The 21,899-nt window shown below is 36.0% G+C and overlaps 1 protein-coding gene across 1 annotated transcript; it reads left to right on the top strand.

The window, feature by feature from the left end:
• The first annotated feature begins 9,411 nt into the window (after nucleotides 1–9,411).
• LOC149845808 (transcription factor MYB61-like) lies at nucleotides 9,412–11,271 on the top strand. The gene is made up of 3 exons (XM_089997744.1): nucleotides 9,412–9,544; nucleotides 9,680–9,809; nucleotides 9,917–11,271. Exons 1-3 carry the CDS (start codon nucleotides 9,412–9,414, stop codon nucleotides 10,977–10,979), a joined length of 1,326 nt encoding a protein of 441 aa, XP_089853870.1. The 3' UTR covers nucleotides 10,980–11,271.
• The last annotated feature ends 10,628 nt before the right edge of the window (nucleotides 11,272–21,899 follow it).

Genomic DNA, 21,899 nt, shown 5'->3' with positions numbered 1-21,899 from the left:
CACAACCGCTCTAGCTCGTTCACGTGTTATCTATATATTTATAAAATAGGGTATCAAATAGAAAACACAATAACTATTCATGCATACATAACACTAAGCATATATGTATTCAACATTCTTTCATAATATATACAATGCAATTTAACAATCATCATGCATTCACACAAATAACTACAACAGTTAAACTCATGTTATGTATTACCAAAACATGTCATTAGTTAAACATCAACATCATCAAGTGCATGTTTTTAATATAGATATAATATAAATGCAATTTCATAATCGAAAAGTAAACATACTCAACTAATGCATTGTTTCTCTTGCTTACCAATCATATCGGGTACTCGAAGCATATGACACGAAACAAACAAGATCACACGAGGGTTTATTGTGTCATGTATTTTAGTTTTTTTTGAGTGACTGACTAAATCAGGACCCATTGGGAGTGGTGCACGATCAAGAGGAGCTTCCATAATGATAGCAAACATGATCATCTTACCACTTTTGCAGAAGATATGGACATACCCTTTAGGACAAGTTTGTCTGTCTAGCCCCTTAACTCTGATGACTGGAGATCAATCGAGCTATTGTCACTCGAAGGATAATAACATCACAATGGTCTAACAGAGTTTTGTTCCACTTACCCTCTCCAAAGTAGACCTATAACTTTCGATAATATATACCCTTACGAGGTATACCCAGAATTCTCAACGGTGTTCTGATTTTTATTTTGTCGTTTCATTGTTCTCTTTGGTATGGGTCAATTCTAAGGAGAAAAAACAACCAAAGAGGCCTCTTAAGTCACGTTTGAGAATCATACCTATCAGATTTTGCGGTTCAAGGTAGGTGTCGACCCCCTCCGTATTAGTGGCATGTATAGGCACAATTTAATGTGTATGCATGCTTCAGATGATGAATGACTGAAAATTTATGATTTGTTATGTGTATAATCAGATTTTTTTATGTTATGATATGCTAAATCAAAATAGAAAAAAATAAAGAAGAGGAAAGAAATACCTATGATTTTTTCTGTTTTGATATTTTAAGACATGATCATACCTGAATATGATGTTTAACTGTGTGTATACTCTCATTTGGATTAGATAAATTTTATTTACAAATTTAAATGAATTCTATACAAAAATTTGAAATGATAGATAACAAAAAATTTATTTGAAAGAGCTTGTGAAGGCCCTATAATTTTCTATTTTGATACTTTAAGGCATGATTAGACCTAAGTATGATGTTTAAATGTGTTTATACTCTCATTTAGATCAGATTAATTTCATTTACAAGTTTAAATGAATTATGGACAAAAATTTGAAATGATAGATAACAAAATTGTTATGTAAAAGAGCTCGTAAAGCCCTGCCGATTTTCTGTTTTGATGTTTTAAGCCCTAATCAGACGTGTATGCTGTTAGGTGTATTCATATTCTCATTTTTATTCGTTTCAACACCAATTTCATGATTAAAAAAAAGTCTAGACTGAAACTTGATGTTAAATGATAAAAAAATTTATGTAAAAGAGCTCGTAAGGCCTTGTTGTTTTTTTGTTTTGATGTTTTAAGACTTGAACAGATCTGTATATGTGTTTATATTCTTAGTAAGATTAGTTTAATACTAGTTTCATGATTAAAATAAAACCTATACTGAAACTTGATGTTAAATGTTAAAAAAAATTATGTAAAAGAGCCTCTACAACACTACCGATTTTCTGCTTTGATGTTTTAAGCCTGATCTTACCTATGCATGTTGTTTAGATGTGTTTAAATTCTCAGTTAGATTAGTTTAATATAATTATCATGTTAAAATGAAATCTGGACTAAAATTTGAATGATTAGAAAAAGATTGGTTAAAAGAGCTCATGAGGCCCTGTGATTTTCTGTTATGATATTTTAAAACACGATCCGACCTGAGTATGCAATTTAGATGTGTTTATATTCGCATTTAGATTATTTAATATCATTTACAAGTTTAAATGAAATTTGGATAAAAATTTGAATTTATGAATGACAATTTTTATTTAAAAGAGCATGTGAGGCCCTACGATTTTCTATTTTGATATTTTAAAATATGATCATATCTGAGTATGCTATTTAGTTGTGCTTGTACTCCCATTTATATTTGTTCAATATCATTTACATGTTTAAATAAAATTTGGACAAAAATTTGAATTGATAGATGACAAAAAATTTATTTAAAAGAGCTTGTGAGGCCCTATGATTTTCTGTTTTGATATTTAAAACATGATCAGACATGATTATGCTATTTAGATGTTTTTATACTCTCATTTAGATTTGTTTAATATCATTTACAAGTTAAAATAAATTTGGGACAAAAATTGGAAATGATAGACAGTAAAAAATTTACTTAAAAGATGCCTATAGAAGCCTGCAATTTTCTGTTTGGGAAATACATTGCTGTCAAGTTTATGTGAATAAACTACATGTAGTTTTTTTAAATATATTACTGTCAACTTTATGCAAACAGCCTTGCATTTAGTTTTTAAAAATACATTGTTGTCAAGTTTATGCAAACAACCTTTCATTGAGTTTTTAAAAATACATTGTTGTTATGTTTACGCAAACAACCCTTCATATAGTTTTGAAAACATATTGTTGTCAAGTTTATGCAAACAGCCCTGCACTCAGTTTTAAAAATGTATCGTTGTCATGTTAATGCAAACAACTCTGCATATAGTTTTTAAAAATACATTGTTGTTATGTTAAAGCAAACAACCTTGTTCTTAATTTCTTTTCTATGTTGTTATAATAAGAGGAATAACCCAAGTCTTTTAATCATAACCATATTGTTGTCACCCTTTGATGAACAACCCTGTTCTTAGGTTTTTGAGTTGTGGCTATCATAAACAGCCTTGTATTTTCGCTTTTGAAATTATTTTTGTCTTATGCATACTAACAACCTTGTTCTTTGGTCTTTAAACAAATCATTGACATATATAGTGAACAACTCTTTCGTGTGATATTGTTATGTAATTATTTATTTTAATTGTGATTTCAACCTGGCTAATATATATATATATATATATATATATAGAGAGAGAGAGAGAGAGAGATGGGTAGGTGCTAAATGATGCACGGTAAATGAGTTTTTCTACTCTTTCATTATTTTTTTTGCAGTTTCGACCCCATTAATGTCTTGGGCATGGTAGATTTACGAGGAATCCACACCTTAATTATGTGTTTTTAATGAAAAAAATGATATTTGGAGCCTAAAAAATTTACAAAGATTTTGGACCGTTGATTTTTTTAACCTTATAAAAACCCACCCATGTGTCAGAATCGAACATGTCAATTGTTGATCCCTATAAAATCAAGTACATAGATCACATATATACAATCAAAATTTAAAAATAAAATGAAAAAAAACCTAAAAAACCCATTTAGCACATATCATTTAGCACTTACCCATTACTCTCTCTCTCTCTCTCTCTCTCTCTCTCTATATATATATATATATATATATATATATAGGTAAGTGCTAAATAAAATATGCTAAATGATACATGCTAAATGGGTTTTTTTAGGTTTTTTTACTTTTATTTTTAAATTTTCACCGTATAGATGTGATTTATGTACTTGATTTTATAGGATTCAGCTCTTTAAGTATTCAATTCCAACACATGGATGTGCTTTTATAAGGTTCAAAAAATCAATGGTCCAAAATCTTTGTAAATTTTCAAGGCTCCAAATATCATTTTTTTCATCGAAAACACATAATCGGATTCCTCACAAATCGACCATGCCCAACACATCTATGCAGTCAAAACTGCAAAAAAACACTGAAATGGCAGAAAAACCAATTTAGCATGAATCATTTAGCACCTAACCCAACTCTCTCTCTCTCTCTCTCTCTCTCTCTCTCTCTCTCTCTCTCTCTCTCTCTATATATATATATATATATATATATATATATATATATATATATATATATATATAATCCTAAGAATGTGATCCCAGCCATGAAACCTTAAAGAAAAAGAAAAGAAAAGAGAGTATATATATATATATATATATATATATATATATATATATATATCTTTGTGTGTGTGTGAAAGATGGGACATTATGGGTGGTTGCTTGTGGAAGTCGGGTGGATTTTCTTATATGTGAGCTTTCGATAGTCACACATTATGTTTTGGGATTCGTAAACTTGAAGTTTACGAAGTGTCCTATTTTTCTCAAAAATTTGAGCCACAAAAATGACATTTCCAATATTGGACCTATTGTTGGGTGCAGTAAGGTCTCCTCGGAAGTGCAACAATATGTTTGCATTGAATTGAGAGTTAGTTTACTCTTACTAAGAGGCTTTAGTGTGGCTTGTTGGGCAAGGCCTTGGATATTTAGAGGGTACATTGTGAATTACAAATATAATAATGAATGTTTAATTGAATATAGACAAGTTACAGATCTCGTTTGGTTATGCCTTAAAAGATGAGGTAACTTATTACCTCGAGTGATTTTGTACTCGCCTTGAGAGCGAGCTTGCACCAATTCTGTGGAATTGCATTGATTTATCGATGGACTCCTTCTCAGCAGGTGGTGGCATATTAATGTTATGGGTCCCACTTTGGTCGCTAGAGTGGACCAGTCCCCAGCCACGGTGGCTTAGAAGATGATGACTCCTTTTGTGGAGGTCTAGTTATGTACATTAGCTATAGTGCACTACGACCTTTTGTTAAGGGAAGAAACTTCTTGACGAATGATTTTAGACCTTGGTGCTGGCAAAACTGAGTTTTCATTGAGATAAAATAAAACATGTAAAATACTCTTGGTTGAATTCACACTCCCATGTATATCGGTGAGCCTATAGCGGCCTGAGGCAGTGGTGCCCTTGTGGAGATAGTATCTTTTATCAAAACTTAAATTAATTGTTGTGTGTATTGGTAGAATGCAAAAGTTGAACTTAAATAAAAAAAAAAGGATATGCATGCATCGTTCATGCTTAGTTGTGGTGTTACCTCTTCAGATAAAGGTTATGTCGAGTCAAATCCCATGGAGAGTCAGAGTTTTGTGACTCATGTCGAGCCTTGAACATAGTTGTATTTCATTTTGTCCTAATTAGTGACCTACCCATGTTCGCTACCGTGAGGTGGGTGATCATATATTTCTTGCTTGCTGAGACATAGTTTTTCTCACCTCTACTTATTTTTTTTTAGGTACCTACGAGTAGGCGGGCCTGGCAACAACAAATGCAGTGAATTGAATTGGAGTATATCTGAAGCTGGATGGTGGACCCTTCTCTTCCTGGGAGTACTCTTTTTATTTTTGTAACTATTATCAGAATTGTTATTTGGATGTAAATTTTGTAAAAGTCATGATAGTTCACCATTAAATTTTTGTACACTTCATTATTCACATTAATGGAAAACTGATTTGTTGAAAATGTATACTTTCATTGTGTGTTGAATTCTTTGCAAAAGATTGGTTTCAAAAGATATTAAAAAATTTAAAAGTTCTTGAACATTCAGCATTCAGCTGTGTACTCTAAAAAAAATTTGGCTCAATTTTTTGGGTCCTTTCATTCATTACAAAATTCATGTTTGTCTTTGGTGTTTGGTTTCAAAAGTCCAAGGCACTTGCATCACCATCTTATATTTGATTTATTTATTCTCTGCTCAATGTTGTAAGAATCGTCTCGGACCCTCAACACAAAAATGATGAGCAGAGATGCCTACTTCATAATAAAAAACTGATTCAAGAAACATCATGAGAAGTATCCATATTGCACTTACAAAAACTTGGCCGTGCATCCAGTACTCCAAATTGGTTGTATCAGCCGTCATTACTGGTTGCCAAGTGGCCTTCAAAAACCCTGTATAATTCATAGGGAACTGGAAGTAACTCTCAATTACTTCAACTCTAGTCATTTCTCTCGTCATACTTCCCGTTTTCCAAAGATACCACTAAAGATCCAGTTATTAAAACACTTAAAAAAAACTACAAAATTCAAAGTAAAAGCTAGGAAACTATCAACCTAAAGGATAGATAATGTATACACTCAAAAAACCCAAGAGTAACCAAAAGTCCCAATTAACTAGTAACTACAAAACCCACAAAAAGTTGGAAGATGGGGTGGGCAATGAGCCGGCCCGGCCCGGCCCAGCCAGGTCAATAGGCCCATGGGCCGAGCCTTTGCTAACGGTCCAGCTCGAACCGGGCTGTTGGCCCAGCCGATCAATTGACGGGCCATCCCGGTCAACAGCCTGGTCCATTAGCGAGCCGGCCTGTTTCCCACACCCGTGGAGACTGGCCCTTGAATTATATTTTTCTGAAATGCATATATAGTTTTTTTACCAGGTGATAAGTTTATGCCTATAGTATACCAAATTTTAACCCTTCATAAGAATGTATTTTTAAGTTGAGAAAACACAATTCAAGGGTTGAGCCACACTAAACGAACTACCATAATGAGCATATCTATGTGCTGATTTACATTATTGGCGCTATAATTAAGTTCGAGACCACGATTTCTCTTTGTTTCTCACACTCTCTCTCTTTACCACTTTTCTAGCCTACCACAAGCCAACATGTTTTCCAGTAGTTTTTCGCAAATCTGACCCTTAGATGTGTTCAACACAATCAATTTGATAAAAAAAAAGATACTTCTATCATATTTTTTTCAATAAAAAACATGATTTTTAAGCCTTAAGTATTTATGTAAAACTTAGAGTGTTGATTTTCAAACCTTATAAGAACCTACCTGCTTACCCGGATAGAATGATCCAAGAGTTTCTTATTATAAAATCAAGCATGTATGATACATTTATTGTCATATCTAAGTAAAACATGGAAAAAACCCTTCAAAATTCTGGTAAGAGGCAGTAGGATAAAAAAGTGGTAGGCAGCTACCACCTACTACAAGGAAAACATGCTAATGCCACTGTCCTCCGGGAGCACCGACTCTCACATACTAAAAATCATAGTTGTAGGTTGTATCTTCTCAATCAAACCTTATGGATGTACTCAACATAGTTTATTTGATAAGAATCATGCTATCGATCATGTTTTTTGGACATAAAAATAGGATTTTTTAAGTCATGAAATTTTAATACATTGTGAGCCATTGATTTGAAATGTCTTAAGAAACCTATATGTATCCTATAATCACATGATCCAAAAAAAAAATCTGCTAAATAATGCTTATAGATCATATCTAAAGGGTTTGAACAACAAAAAAGGTCCAAAATTTTGAAAATCTAAAGCTACCTACATATATATATATATATATTGCCTTTAGATTTTTAAGGGCTTTTTTAAACTTGACCATATAGATGTGTTCTACATGATTTTATATTCCGACAAGAAGATAAGTTTTTATAAGGTTTAAAAATAAATAGTCTAATATTTACATAAATATTTAAGGCTTAAAAAATCATAATTTTTTATCGAAAAAACATGATCCAAGTGCTGTTTCCTACTAAATTGAACATGGCGAACACATTTGCAGGGTCAGATTTGTGAGAAACAACCCGAAAACACTGGTTTGCACATGGCAGGCAGCTATATATATATATATATATATATATATATATATATATATATATATATATATATATATATATATATATATATATATATATATATATATTTGGTGTCTACCGCAAAGTGCACGTTAAAATCTATTTTGGGATGTAAAATTTGTTGGATGGATTTTCCTTCTCTGATTGTTCGCTTTCACGAAACAGTGGAAACTTGCTACTGTAGAATTCAGGCCTTGATTCAGCAGCAGGAGATAATTGTAGCCCTTTATTTATATGTTCTTTTCTCGAAGGACCTGAAACATTTTGGGAGTGGAATTTCACCTTACTGGATCTTCAATACAATGAAAATTAGAAACATGGCTTCTGTTCTAAATCGGTTTTTCAGAAATTCTCAAGGGACGTATGACTAACTTTGTAGCTGGGGTCCAAAACTTTGGAAAGGAAAAGGCTATGTAGCACTTCCTCTTTAGAGCACATTGAGAAGTCGATGAAAGACTTTTACCAGATGTGGTAAAAAGATGGATAACGTGTTCTTTTTGCCTAATTTAAATTATTTCCCAAGAGGTTTAGGGTGGATTATTAAGGGAAAGGGCCCCCCTTATAAGCTGGAAATAGCACAGGCTTTAGCTCTTCTAAAAATAATAAAACAAGGTCAGATCTGTAAATACACAAACAAAAAAGTGTATTGACTATTCCCCCCCTCTCTTTTTTTTTTTAGTCCAAAACATTTTACAATTGTGGAGGCATGGGCTCTGTCCACTGTATTCTTTCTTTTTTTTAAGAGAAGTCCACTGTACTCTTCTAATCATTGATGAAAATAAAATTGTTTTCAGGATACTCGACAGATTTCAGAATCTTCGTATATTTTTGCCTCTCATAAATTTTCACCTTACAACGGTGTGATATTAACAGAGTGGCCCTCACCACAAGATGGCCTTCATTATCGTTACACAATTTGATTTGCATGCTATTGGCTGCCCATATTTCTATAGCAATGTTATCAGTATCGGTATCGGCCCTGAATCGTTGGGCCACCGATTCAGCTGTATGGTGAATAGTTGTGCATCGGCCAGAAAATAATAAAAAAAAAGTATTACAGGTCAATCACAACGTGACATGTGTTAAAAGCATTACAATAATATAAAAATATAAATAAAAAATTGAATTTTAGTATTTTTTGCATTTATTAAAAAATAGCCGGATTCAGGGGTGAAGCGTATGGGGCTATAGGCCGATACTGATAACATTGTTCTGCATAGAGAGGGAGAAGGGAGGGGGCATATACGAGTTTTTATATGCGTATACTAATTTCATATCTTTATATTTGAAATTACCTATCTCATGATCTCATCATCCTTTTTCAAGCTTTTCCCGTTTTTATGTGGAAACTTGGTATAACCCACCACCAATGTAAAATCAGCATGTTTCCCTTGCTTGCTAATCTAATGGAATTATTGTCAGTAGTTCTGGTTTCCCCTTTTTAACTGACTTGAGTCTGAAGAATGATTTTCAAATCAAGAGGATGGGGGGCAGCCTGCTGTTTATTTTCCCAGAGAAAATATCAGAACAAAATTGCCCCACCATCATTCAATGTACAAGCTTTTGTGGATAGATGAGACATTTGCAAGTCAAGGTTATTAACCCATCCCCTCTTTCCAAAAGCCTCAGCTGCAATCACCCTCTTGACTGCGACCCCTTGCTTGAAGAGAGAATTCCCTCTATAATCTTGGCATCACTTCCTTCAGCCCATCATTTCCTTTCAAAGAACTCATTAGAACTTTATTTCCTTCGCTAAACCTGATCAAGATCCAATTTTTTGTTGGCAAACCAAAACAATTTTAAGCACTCTCTGATTGTTGAGGCCACCCTTTTTGAAAAGCTCTCTCCAAGGGAGAATTGTGGATCATGGGGCGCCACTCATGCTGCTATAAGCAGAAGCTGAGGAAGGGACTATGGTCACCAGAGGAAGATGAGAAACTACTGAGATATATCACCAAGTACGGCCATGGCTGCTGGAGCTCAGTGCCTAAACAAGCAGGTGAGGAGTCAGGCTTTAATTGTGGAGCACCACTGTAGTCACAGTCCTTGCATTCTCAATTTCATTGGTCTTTGTTTGTTGGTATGATTTTTCTTTTCCTTTTCTCTCTCTATCTCTTTCCTGGAAAAATCTCAGGCCTGCAGAGGTGCGGCAAGAGTTGCAGATTGAGATGGATCAATTACCTGAGGCCAGATCTGAAAAGGGGCACATTTTCCCAGCAGGAGGAGAATCTGATTATTGAACTTCATGCAGTCCTAGGGAACAGGTGAAGCTCTCTTGGTTCAAATCGCCATCATTATCTAATCTTCACTCTTTTTAACTGCTTTAGGCTAACTGAATCATCCAATGCTAAATCTTTTCAATGAATTGCAGATGGTCTCAGATTGCTGCACACCTGCCTGGGAGAACAGATAATGAGATCAAGAATCTGTGGAATTCATGCATTAAGAAGAAATTGAGGCAGAGGGGTATAGACCCCAATACCCATAAGCCACTTTCTGAGGTTGAGAATGGCGAGGACAAGGCTCAGAACCACAATGAGAAAGCTTCAGGTCCAAGTGAACTGAAGCTTCTCTCTACCACCACCATCGTTGAGACCGACCTAAAGCCAAATGCGACGCTGGCGGAAGGCGCATACCAACTCGAAGGATTCGGCTCAAAGAATAACATTAGCATCAGCACCACCAACTCGGTAGCAGCAAATTCTCTATCCAAGGAGTTCTTCCTAGACAGGATCATGAACGGCAAGGAGACCTCTTCGATCGGAAAAGCTCAAGAGTTGATGGGCTATTTCCCTCTTCAGCCTGTGAATTATGATGCAAATTCCAACAACCAAGCTTCCACTGTTTCGCTCTCTGCAAACCCAAGTTCAGTTCTCTGGTTCAATCAGAACTGCAGGCCTTTTGAGACTGTTTCCCAGTACATGCCGAGTAGTGTACAATCTATGGTCCCTTCTGTCATTCTGAATTCTTCGGTCTGCAATCCAAGTTCGATCATACCTTCATCAATGAGCAATTCTTCCAACAGCTGCATTACCGGAGCTCAATTCTGGGAAGCCAGGAGATCGTGTAACAGTAGCAGCAGCAGTGGCAGCATTGAGCTGCAGAACAGCAATTCACTATTTGAGAGCAACATGTTTCCATGGGGATTGGCAGATTGCAGAGTTGATTCATCAGAGCTTGCTGACAAGGAAGCTCCAATCCAATTCGATGGCGAGCAGGAAGATGTCAAATGGTCAGAGTATCTCCAACAACCTTACATATTGCCTGCAACTGTTACTAATCAGAATCAGGCATTATTTGGCGAAATTAAATTGGAGGACCATTTTGGTATCGAGAATTCCAGCTCTTGGGACCAACATCAGCAACAGGCAAAGAGTTCGGACGTCCACGGCAAGGACTTTCAGAGAATTGCAGAGGCATTTGGACATATTTAGCCTGTAAAATTTCTTCAGTATCCATCCCATTCCTTAGCCACTGAAAACAGGAGACGAAAAATAAGGATCCTCACATTTTCTATTTGACAGATTTGAATAAAGGCTTTTGGTTACAGGTGTGTGCCACAGTTATTTTTCTCTTGTAAATAGGGCCTGATACAAATTCCAGTTTGTAATCTTTGGATATTTGTAAGGGAACAAGCTAACTCACCTCGTTATTGGATGACCAGAGGTGCAGAGTGATGCTTGTTTCTTTATTTTCTATTTGACTGTCACTCTCAGTTGTTTCTCATACACGGATTGCGTTTTGTTTGTGCCTTGGAACGAGTTTATAGACACTCTACACTCTTGCTGAATTGTTTTTCCTCTTAAACCATCAAAACTCTCGCTTGGCAATAAAAGGAATAGCTGTTTTTTGAGTCATATCGCAGCTAGTTTTATATGTTTCCAAGGATGCTCTGTCTAGGCTATTCTGAGGGGCTGGTTTTTTTATTGCACCCACTGATCCAGAAAAATTGGTATAAACTGGGAAATTACAGGGTGATCCACAACGCAATATCCCACCTTGTCTCATTTATCTGGATAAGTCAGCGAATCCAAGTAACTATGCTGCAGTTGATAAACATTTGAATTCATGGTTAAGATTTTATGGTGGCTTGTATCAAACGATCAATTGTAAGGCATGTTGCAAAATTCCATTTCTACTGGTTTATGGTTTGTATTGCCCCAGAAACTATTGATTTTTGTTCTCATTTAAAGGATCTATACACTCTCTTACATTTGAAAAGCACATATCTTTTGTAGGGATGGTGACATTCGACATGACAATGGCCATGGAGAGAGAATGGATTTTATTTTCCCCCCAAGATTGAGGTGTGGCCTTGGGATGGAGTTTGTTGGGGGATCAAATTTTGCCTTTAAAGAAGCCAAACCACCTGTATGCCAAGAAGGAATGCTGTTGCGATGTGAATGCCATTAAAATTTCTGTTTGGGAGGCTGAGCTGGAGGTGAAAGCTACATCGCATTCTTGGAAGTAGGTGGCCTTGGGGTAGTAGCAACAATTGAATGCCTTTTGATGGGAACTTTTGATGCTGATGGAAGGTATTTGATTGTGATGTTCCCTTGGTCAATTAAACCAGATCCTTAAAAAAAGAAAGAAGGATGTTTGGAACTGCTGGCAGAACCAATTGGCCCATTCTATGTAGAGAAGCTTCTTGCCTCCTTTGGAGTTTTTCTCAAAATGGTTTGAGTTCTAAATGTCCAAGACATCTTCAAATGAAGATGTTTTTCATGACATGGTATGTATGATAAAAATAGCCAGGGTCTGTTGAATTTGTAGGCTCATGGTTGAAATTGGTAATGAATACATTCAAAGAAATCCATACCCAAGAGTTTCATGTAGAAGACACCCTCATATGAAAATGTTTCCTGACATAGCATGACCAACATCAATAACGTTTGTTGAAGGTTTGGCTTCATATTTGAAATTATCAAGGTATTAAAAAAATCATGTCAATCATGTTGGATATTTAGGTTCGAGTCCGGAGGTGACCTGGTTTGACACAAGACAACAAAATGATAAGCATAAGTGGAAAGGGGGTTACTAGAATGTGAATAGTTCACATTCAATATGAGCATGTGAATGGTTTACATGCACCAATGTCATGCATGCAACCCCCACTCTTTCTCTCCTATATAAAGAGAAGCATGGTTGTTTGATGAGTACAACCAAGGAGCTCTCTCTCATTTGGGTTCAAGGGTCCTGCTCACCTTTCGACTTAACGGCCTAAGTTCATCGTGGGCGTCGATAGACTAAGGAGAACTCCAAGCACCTGCATCCACGCAAGCTTCGTCTGGATCAACTATGGTGGCTTTTGGTATGTTTTTATTCTTTATATTGATTTTCGCTGACATTGGGTTATGGGCTCACACTCCTCGCATCCGTTGCGCATGAGGGTGCCTCGACGTTCATGCAGCACTCATCAAAATCTCATTTTTTTGTCATATTTTTTTTAGACCCTACTACCAAATGCAACCATCCGCCAACCACTCTAGTGCTTGTTACAACCAACAGATGGTCGACAACAGGCCGCCAGAGGCCGGCCCTCACTATCGACGATGGAAGTCGGTCGCCGCTGACAATCGTTGTTTGGTTGCAGTTGGGACGAGGTCAACCCCATCTTTTAGAGCCATCTACCACCGCATACGTCGGCGATCGGCCTAGGGCACCAATGGTCAACTCCGTCTTTTATAGCACTCCAGGGTCGTAGTCGCCGGCTATCGATCCATAGCACTGACGATGGGCCATTGCTGATGGCATTCGAGACTGGTCGCTGGCAGTGGTGGTTGAAGCATGGAGGTTAGCAGGGGCAAAACCTCATATTTTATAGCCCCCCACTGCCGCAGCCGCCAATGGTTGGCCCAGAAAGCCGACAGTTGGTCATCATAGGTGGTTGTCCCAAGGAGCCGACGGCTGGCCGTCATCAACGGCATCCAAGACCGGCCACTGGCGGTGGTGGTTTTAATGGTGGGTGCAGAGAACAAGGAATGTTGTTTCTTATTGGCTTCATTTCGTTGCTGCAAATGGCGACTAGTCACCCTCGATCAATCATCGCCCTCGATTGCAGAGGTCGGCTGACAGTGGCAACTACAACTAGCGGAGGTGGCCTGCAAAAAAAATAAAAAATCACGATGGGTGCCAGTTGGGTTTTACTGTAGCATCTACAGTGGATCTCGACCAGTTCAAAGACCAAATCTGAACACAAAATTGTTTCTCGGTTCCAAGTGGATCAGGTCTATGCCTGTCCTAAGGGGACCTAATCCAAACCTGGATCCATTGAGTCGACCGAGTGGATCGGGTTTGAAGCCAACCCTGGGGACCCGATCTGGACTGAGACCCATTTGTGGTTTTGGGCCTAGTTTTGAACTGGATCTGATCCTAAAATTGAGACTAGATTCAGATCAGGTTTGGGTCATGAGATCCAACCCAAGATCTTGTTATGACCGAATATAGATCTGGATCTGGTTTGGTTCATAAGATCCAACCCGGGATCGAGTTTGGATCTGGACCAAGTCTGGATCATGGGATCCAACCCAGGACCCATTTTTTATCGGGTCTAGATCCATATCATGTTTGGATCATGGGATATGGCCCAAGATCTATTAAGATTCGATCTAGATCTGAATCGGATTGGATCAGGTCTGAAACAGGGCCCATGCACTATTTAAACTCTTTAAGAGGTTGAACTGGTTTTGTGACCCATATGGGATGTTTCAGAACCAGTTCAGAACCCTTTTGAACCAATTTCAATAAGTTTTTCATTGGTTTTTGCAAGTAGAGACCCTATTTTTATGAATTAGTGAAAGAACATGAGTTTTCTTATTGGGTTTTATAGGGTTTATAGGCTTTAGTACATGTTTCAGACCAGTTCAGCCATTTTAGGACCGTTTCAAGGCCTTGGTTGACTGGTTTGAGACCATTTTAGACTGATTCAGGGTATTTTGTGACTGGTTCTAATACTTGGACCTCAGGTATTACCTTTTAAAGCATGTTTTTGTCATTTTTTCATGCTTTATGTCTATTTATTATCATAAATGCATGACTTTTATATGATTCATGCATGTGTTTTATGTTATTTTAAGCTATCCATGATATTTAAGCATGAATTATAACCAAATTCATGACATATGTGATGTGTTTCATTAAAATTTTATTTATCCATATGCGATGAAGCATGAATTTGTGTTTTTAAGGATATAATACATAGTTTGACATGAATATACATGCATTATCATGTGTGCATGGGCATGCTCTATAATATGAATATGTTTGCGATAAAATAACATCACATATGCTTGTCTATAATATGAATAACTTTATGAAACAATAATTCTACCCAAAGGTAGGTCATTGTGTTTGAAATTTACACAGGGTGTAATAGTAGATGTGAATAGCAGCTCATAAAGCATGTTCATACCCAAAGGTATAGTACTGAATTATTTTTGGTTACATGATTTGCTAGTTTCACCAATTGAAGTTCCTTGAGAATTGAGAAGACGAAGCAGGTTTGAGTATTATCATTTCCATAAAAGTGAAACGATAATTACTCAATTATGCTTGTCTCAGAAAAGATTAATAAAAAAGGGTCACATTTTACCTTTTCAACATGAGTCTCGTTTGAGTATTTATAAAGTCTTTTCTTTTCATTCTTGCAGTACCAGGTTTTTTATCATTGATGGTTCTAATAAAATCCTCATCTTAGACAGATCCAATTTTTTGGATTGAAAAAAAATAGTGCTATTCACTCTAGGTTACATGAACCTAGATTTGGCTCTTAGAACCTCTCGCTCTTATAGAGCAAAGTATAGCCGAATAGAAGGCTACTTCTGAAAAGTAAGAGCGCTCGAATATACTTAGCCTATTGCTTTTGCAATCAAGAGTGATTAAGAACATTCAAGGTGACATCTCTCACTGCAGGATAGCGAAGGAATTCCTTTCAGTCATTGAGGCTCAGTTTGTTAATTCTAATAAGGCTAGGGTCAGTACTCTGATGTCCAAGTTTGTGTCTATGAAATATTTTAGTGATAGTCATATCTGACAACATATCTTGAAAATAAAAAATATTGCATCTCAGTTGAATGACATGAAGTTCATCATTTCATACTATTTTATAGCCCATCTGATTTTGACCTCATTGCCTATTGAATATAGACCTTTAAAGATCTCTTATAACACACATAATGATGAGTGATCCTTTAATGACCTCTTGACCAAGTATGTTGAAGAGGAAGAAAGATTGAAGGATGAGAAGGTGTCGAGTGCACATATGGCTTCTCATAAAAAAAATATAGGTCAGGGGCCAAGAAGGCTTCCTTCAAGAAGAAGAACAAGAAAAAAACCTCTGCAGAGAGTTTCAACTCTGAGGTGAAGGTCAAATCTTAGGCAAGAGGTTCTTTATAAAGTTTTTTTTTTTGCAAGAAAAAGGAACATAAGAAGGCTGACTACTTAAAGCATAAAAAATGACTCGAGAATAGAGGTAACAAGTTATTCATTTTTCATTAGTGTAATTTAATTCATGTTCCATTACATAGTTGGTGGATTGATTCTGGTATCATGGTGCACATTGACAACTCTTTGTAAGCATTTCTAAATAAAATAAAACCAATAGAGCATGAAAGAAGCGACTTCTCAAAAAATAAGATCTGTTCGCATGTCAAAAACGTTAGGACCTGAAGAGTTATGCTAGAGTTTGGATTTATTTTGAATTTGGTTGATACTTTTTATGTTTCATCTTAGAGTCAGAACCTAATTTTCATTTCAAAACTTGATAAGTTTGGGTTTCCTCTTTGAATTTGAAAACTCCAAGCTTATTATTATTAAAAAATTTATTCTTGTAGGTTCTGCATATGTGTGTAATGGTTTATATCATTTAAAAACCAAATTTCAAATCTGAGAATCTTACTCCGTTGAGAATACAATGATTGACAATAAACGTGATTCAAAGAATAATCAATCTTATTTATTTTGACATCAAAAGTTAGGACATATCTCAAAAAAGAGAGTCCAAAGACTTGTGAAAGAAGAGATTCATGGATCCCTTGATTTCATAGATATAGAACCATGTGTTGATTACATAAAGGCTAAGCAGTCCAACACATATAAGAAAAATGTTAAACACAACAGTGAAAAATTAGAGATTGTGCATTCGGATGTTTGCAAACCTTTTTCCCGTGTTACACGAGTAAAAATTATTTTGTCACTTTTATACACAATTACTTATGATATATATATCTTTACTTATTATTTGAAAAATCTAAAGTCTTTCAAGTTTTTAAGAACTTCAAGAAAGTAGAAAAATAGACTAGTGAAGTTATTATGGTGTATATTCTTATCAACAACTTGTTTTACTTGGGATTGATATTCATTGATTGAATTTTTTTCAGCATCATCTAAAGGGACAATGATCGAAAAAACTGGACATTTTTTCTTTGCAGGTATGGAAATTGAATCCTGCAATTCCTCAAATTCAAAACTTTGAGTTGCATCTATCTTAACATAATTATTTTAAAAAAATCTTGCTTTATCTATTTTCACTATTTGTGATGTATGAGATGAACAATAAAACCTAAAGCCCTTTGATCTTTCTAAAAAACCAATGAAAAATCTACTAGTCATCCTAGGATAAAAAAACTTTTATATGTGGGTTATATAATTTAGCTTCAACTGAACATCCTCATATGTGCATATATGACAAAGAAGGTTTTCTACCAGTCCATAAATCATAAGGAGTCTTTTAGACAGCCTTCGTAGGAACCTTGTTTAATATGTACATTGTTGTCCTAAGAGTTTCACCCCACAAGGTCAAGAGAAGGTTTGAGTGATTCAATATCGCTCGAACCATTTTCTTAAGCGTACGGTTTCTCCTTTCAGCTACATCATTCTAGTAAGCACTATCAGACATGGTGTATTGAGGTACAATGCCTTCTTCTTTTAGAAACCATTCTAATAGCTCTCTTTTTGTCCTTTCTCATTGAAATAACCATAATATTCACCACAACAATAGGACGTAGAGGTTCATTTTGAATCACCTATAGCACCTATATGAAGGTCTATGAGGAACAAAAAATCTGCTATCGATTCAAACAATATGGTGTATTTACAAGAGCCTAATGATTTTATAGGCATTGATGATGATCTTTTAACCTTTGCAAAAGCCATTAAAAGTAAAAAATTGACACATTAGATCAATGTCATCAAAGAAGAGCTTGACTCTATGACAAAAAACCAAGTGTAGGATCTTGTGCATCGACCTAATGGTATAAGACCTACTGGTTGTAAGTGAGTCTTTAAGATCAAAATAGACTCTAAATGGCAAGTAGAGAGGTACAAGCCTAGGTCCATTGCAAAAGGATCCACACAGATAGAAGGCATTGATTATAATGAGACTTTTTCTCCTATCTCAACTAAAGAATTGTTAGAATAATCATGGCCCTCATAGCTTATTTTGATTTAGAGCTACATCAAATGGATATAAAAATGATTTTCCTGAATGGAGATCTGAAAGAGAAAGTATATATGCAACAAGCTCTTGGTTTCAGTATAGATTTGGTTTGCAAATTAAAAAAATCAATCTTTAGACTTAAACAAGCCTCCTACCGGTGGTATAAAAAGTTCAATAAAGTAGTTTTGAACTTTGAATTCACTAAAAAACTTGTTGATCATTGTATATACCTTAAGGCTAGTGGGAGTAAGTTCATGATTATGGTTTTATATGTTGATGATATTCTTCTTACAACTAATTATTTGAGTATGTTATATGAGACAAAAGATTTTTTTCTTCTCATTTTGATATGAAAGATATGGGTGAGGCCGCATATGTTATTAGAATTGAGATTTGTCATACTAGAACTAAGGGTGCCATTGATATCTCTCAAAAATCCTATATCCTTAAAGTTCTTAAAAGATATGAGATGCAAAATTATTCTCCTGAATCAACACCCATAGTGAAAGGGTATAAATTGAGCATAAAGGATTGCTCTTAGGATAATAATGAAAAGGCTCATATGTCAATTGTGTGGTATGCTTCGACGGTTGAAAGTTTGTAATACGCGCAGACTTGCATATGACCAGATATCACATTTGTTGTAGGAATGCTTGGTAGATATCAGTCTAATCTAGGCATTGCGCATTAGAAGGCAGATTGGAAGGTTATGCGCAAGGAACAAAGGACTATATGTTGACCATTTAGAGGACATTGGATACTCTGATGCAGACTTAAGAGGATATTTCGACAGTATAAAGTCTACTACTTGATACATCTTCCTACTAGCAGGTGGTGTCTTCTCATAGAGAAGCAGAAAGCAGTCTACAACTGCAGCTCATACTATGGATGCAAAATTTATTGCTCTATGCAAGACTTCATAAGCTTAGAGTACAATTCTTATTGCTTATAATTACAGCTTTAAAACGATGTACTTATTTGTGAATAAGTTTAAGCTTGGCTAGATGTTTAGAATCCAATTTCTATATTTTCAGTTTTCATAAATGATTATTTTGTTTCTTCATTAATAAGCCAGCCTGAGCCCAGCTCATCTATCTCAAACTCATCATGAGCTCAAAGTTACCTCAAGAACGAGCCAAGCTTGAACACCCTCCGTTCAGTTTATTTGGCTCGTTTACCAGTTCTACACACAATAGAAAGAAAAGAACATTTCCTAAACTTGTTCAAGAAACTAGGGAATAGATTAAGCAGATTTAAGCCATTCATCTACCTTGTGTAAGGCAGCAGCTTAAGGGAATTCAGCTAGATCAGTACCTTAGAACCAGCCACCTCATTGTCATTAAAAATGGGAGCATAATTTGGCTCATCTAAGAAGCTTTTAGTTCAAATACTCATTGGTGAAGCTGCCAGGCTGAGACAAGCACTCAACATGCAAGAAAAAGACAGCCTACCTGGTGCAGAGGACAGATGGTATGTGCAATGAGCCCTAAATAAAACGTGCCACGCTAGTGACCCCTGCCTATAATTGCCATTCAATATTTTCAGATGCCATAATAAAAGATGTCCTTGGTTAAAAGGTAGGGATGGGGCTCCACAGCCACACCAAGCCAACAAAGCACAAAGCTGTCTATATGTACATATATGAGAGAGAGATAATACCATCATAGTATCTTATAGAGAGCTGGCCCCACCTCCCTCATTTTTGTTTGGATGGACAAGCTGGAGGATAACCCTTATGCAATTGGAACCCCAGACCCCTCAGTTATGATGGCCTGAGCTAATGAGGGAGGATCAGGTGCAATGTTATTGCACAATTTTACCTGATCTCCCTCCATCTTTGCGTTACAACCTGCCATCTGTGGGGCCCAAACAATGATGGATCAGCTGCAACAGCATACTAAAAGTGTGCAATTACATTGCACATGATCCTCCCTCGTGAGCTAACCGTGCAGCCATCTTATTTGGCCCCCACTTGACAATAAAAATTTTAAAGAAAGAGGAAAAATACAAAGGAAGCACAGCTGATGGAAGCATACATGCAACTTGTTACTGCCAAGATGTAACTCGTGATCGCAGTTGGCTGGTGGGATGAGAACAGATCACCACTTGTGCAATTCAGCAACTCCATCTTTACCAGAAGTATTTTGGTGGAACACGTGTAGATCCCGGTTCTTCATCCCCAGACTGCCTTAAAACCTCAATGGCGGAGCCAATGTCCATTGACTCAACCTACTTATTTCTCAACCACTGGTGCATTTGTTGTAAAAATGATGGAAGTTAAGAAGAATACCAACAGCAAACACTTATTGACTCCAAATGCATCTCTTGCTATCTTTAAGATGGCAGTGAATGGTCCCCTACTATGCTGCAAAGATGCCCTATCTCTAAGGTAAAATGATTCAGTCATTATTGTGATCTTTAATTAATTTGCACCACTTAAAAGGTAAAATTACTCATACCTTGGAGCAAAAGATCGGGCTTATATAATAGATTATAGTCAATATAAAATAATGCCATCTTGCTGATTATTGCCCATTTCTGACCCATGTGATCAAATGATCTGCTAAGAGAGATGCAAACAATCTTCTTCCACATTTTGATCTAACAGTCAAACATGACTATTGTATCAACATTGATCCTCAGTGATTGATGTTGAGCTTCTAGAAATCTTCTTTTTCAATAGCCACACTGCATAAACTCTTATAACATTCAACAATCGTGATTGTTCATTTTAATGGTCATTAGTCACATCTCATTTTTTTTCCTTCGGATAGGGTCGATGGTTAAGATGTCAAGGTATCTTATAAGCCAATTTGAGTTGATTCATGTTCTGATATATTGCTGATTCTAGTGGATATATAGAAATCGCTTTCACTCATAGAGAGGATCCTCAAGAAAACACAGTTATAAAAAAAAAAGTATATATTCAACTTTGGTATTGCTAGCTGGTAAACATAAAAGTATGGTACACGGAGTTTGTAAGAGTGAAAAATACTGAGCGAGTTCTTTATAGGGAAATTATTTTGTTCATCTTCTGAAGAACCCATTTACATACACTACAACAAAATAGACTTTTAGTGACAGAATTTTCTGTGCTAAAGATCCCAAGATCTGTCACTAAAAGCCCCAAAGATGTCACTAAATGTTTTAGTGGCAAGATTTTCTGTGCTAAAGACCCCAGGATCTTTCACTAAAAGCCCCAGAGCTGTCACTAAATGTTTAGTGACAGGTCAAACCATCACTAAATAAAATATCTAGCAACAGTTATTTCTGTCACAAGAGGGCTATAGGTCTTTGCTTTGGAAAAACAACACTTAACCAATAGTGACGGCATGAGCCATCACTAATAGTCTTTTTTTTTTTTTTTTTAAATATTTTTATTTAAATATTTCATATTTATGTTTAAATCCATTTAAATTTTGTATTTACATAAATAGATGTTCAAATAGACATATGCTAATAAATATATAAAATAATAGCTTATATATAATCTGTGTGTTTAATTATAAACATAAATATGAATCTATTAATATATACAGTGCTGAATTTAGCCTCTGAACAGGGCACAACTCTCTACAACCACACAAGCATCGGACTGCACAGGATAAATGGGTATGTGTGTGTGCAGAGAATCAATGATGCTACACCTGCATGATATTTCCACAACAAAACCTAAAGCTGGTGGCAGGGCACCCTGGTTTCAGCTTGGCCACTGAAGAACTAGCAACCAATGCATTGTGCTCACACCACCACATCTACACCAAGTAATGGCAGTCTGTAAAGACAATGATATACAAGTTGTTGCGGACCAGTGGACTAACACGTTTGCATTAGGACAACAGTCAAACAAGAGACAGTGCCAATACCTTACCCCAGACCTGCGGATACATCCTTATATCATAAAGAAACAGAACATGAC

This window comes from Nuphar pumila, chromosome 2 (genome assembly GCF_984573655.1).
Source record: "Nuphar pumila chromosome 2, dmNupPumi1.hap1.1, whole genome shotgun sequence".
Classification (NCBI taxonomy): Eukaryota; Viridiplantae; Streptophyta; class Magnoliopsida; order Nymphaeales; family Nymphaeaceae; genus Nuphar; species Nuphar pumila.
Note: the sequence above shows the minus strand (reverse complement) of the source record. Positions and strands in the feature narration are given on the sequence as shown.

Bases quoted from the DNA above. Each gene is read 5' to 3' on its own strand.
- LOC149845808 (XM_089997744.1), top strand. From the start codon at position 9,412: ATGGGGCGCCACTCATGCTGCTATAAGCAGAAGCTGAGGAAGGGACTA. The intron at 9,545-9,679 runs GTGAGGAGTCAG...GAAAAATCTCAG, and splicing joins CTCAGTGCCTAAACAAGCAG to GCCTGCAGAGGTGCGGCAAG. The intron at 9,810-9,916 runs GTGAAGCTCTCT...AATGAATTGCAG, and splicing joins CATGCAGTCCTAGGGAACAG to ATGGTCTCAGATTGCTGCAC.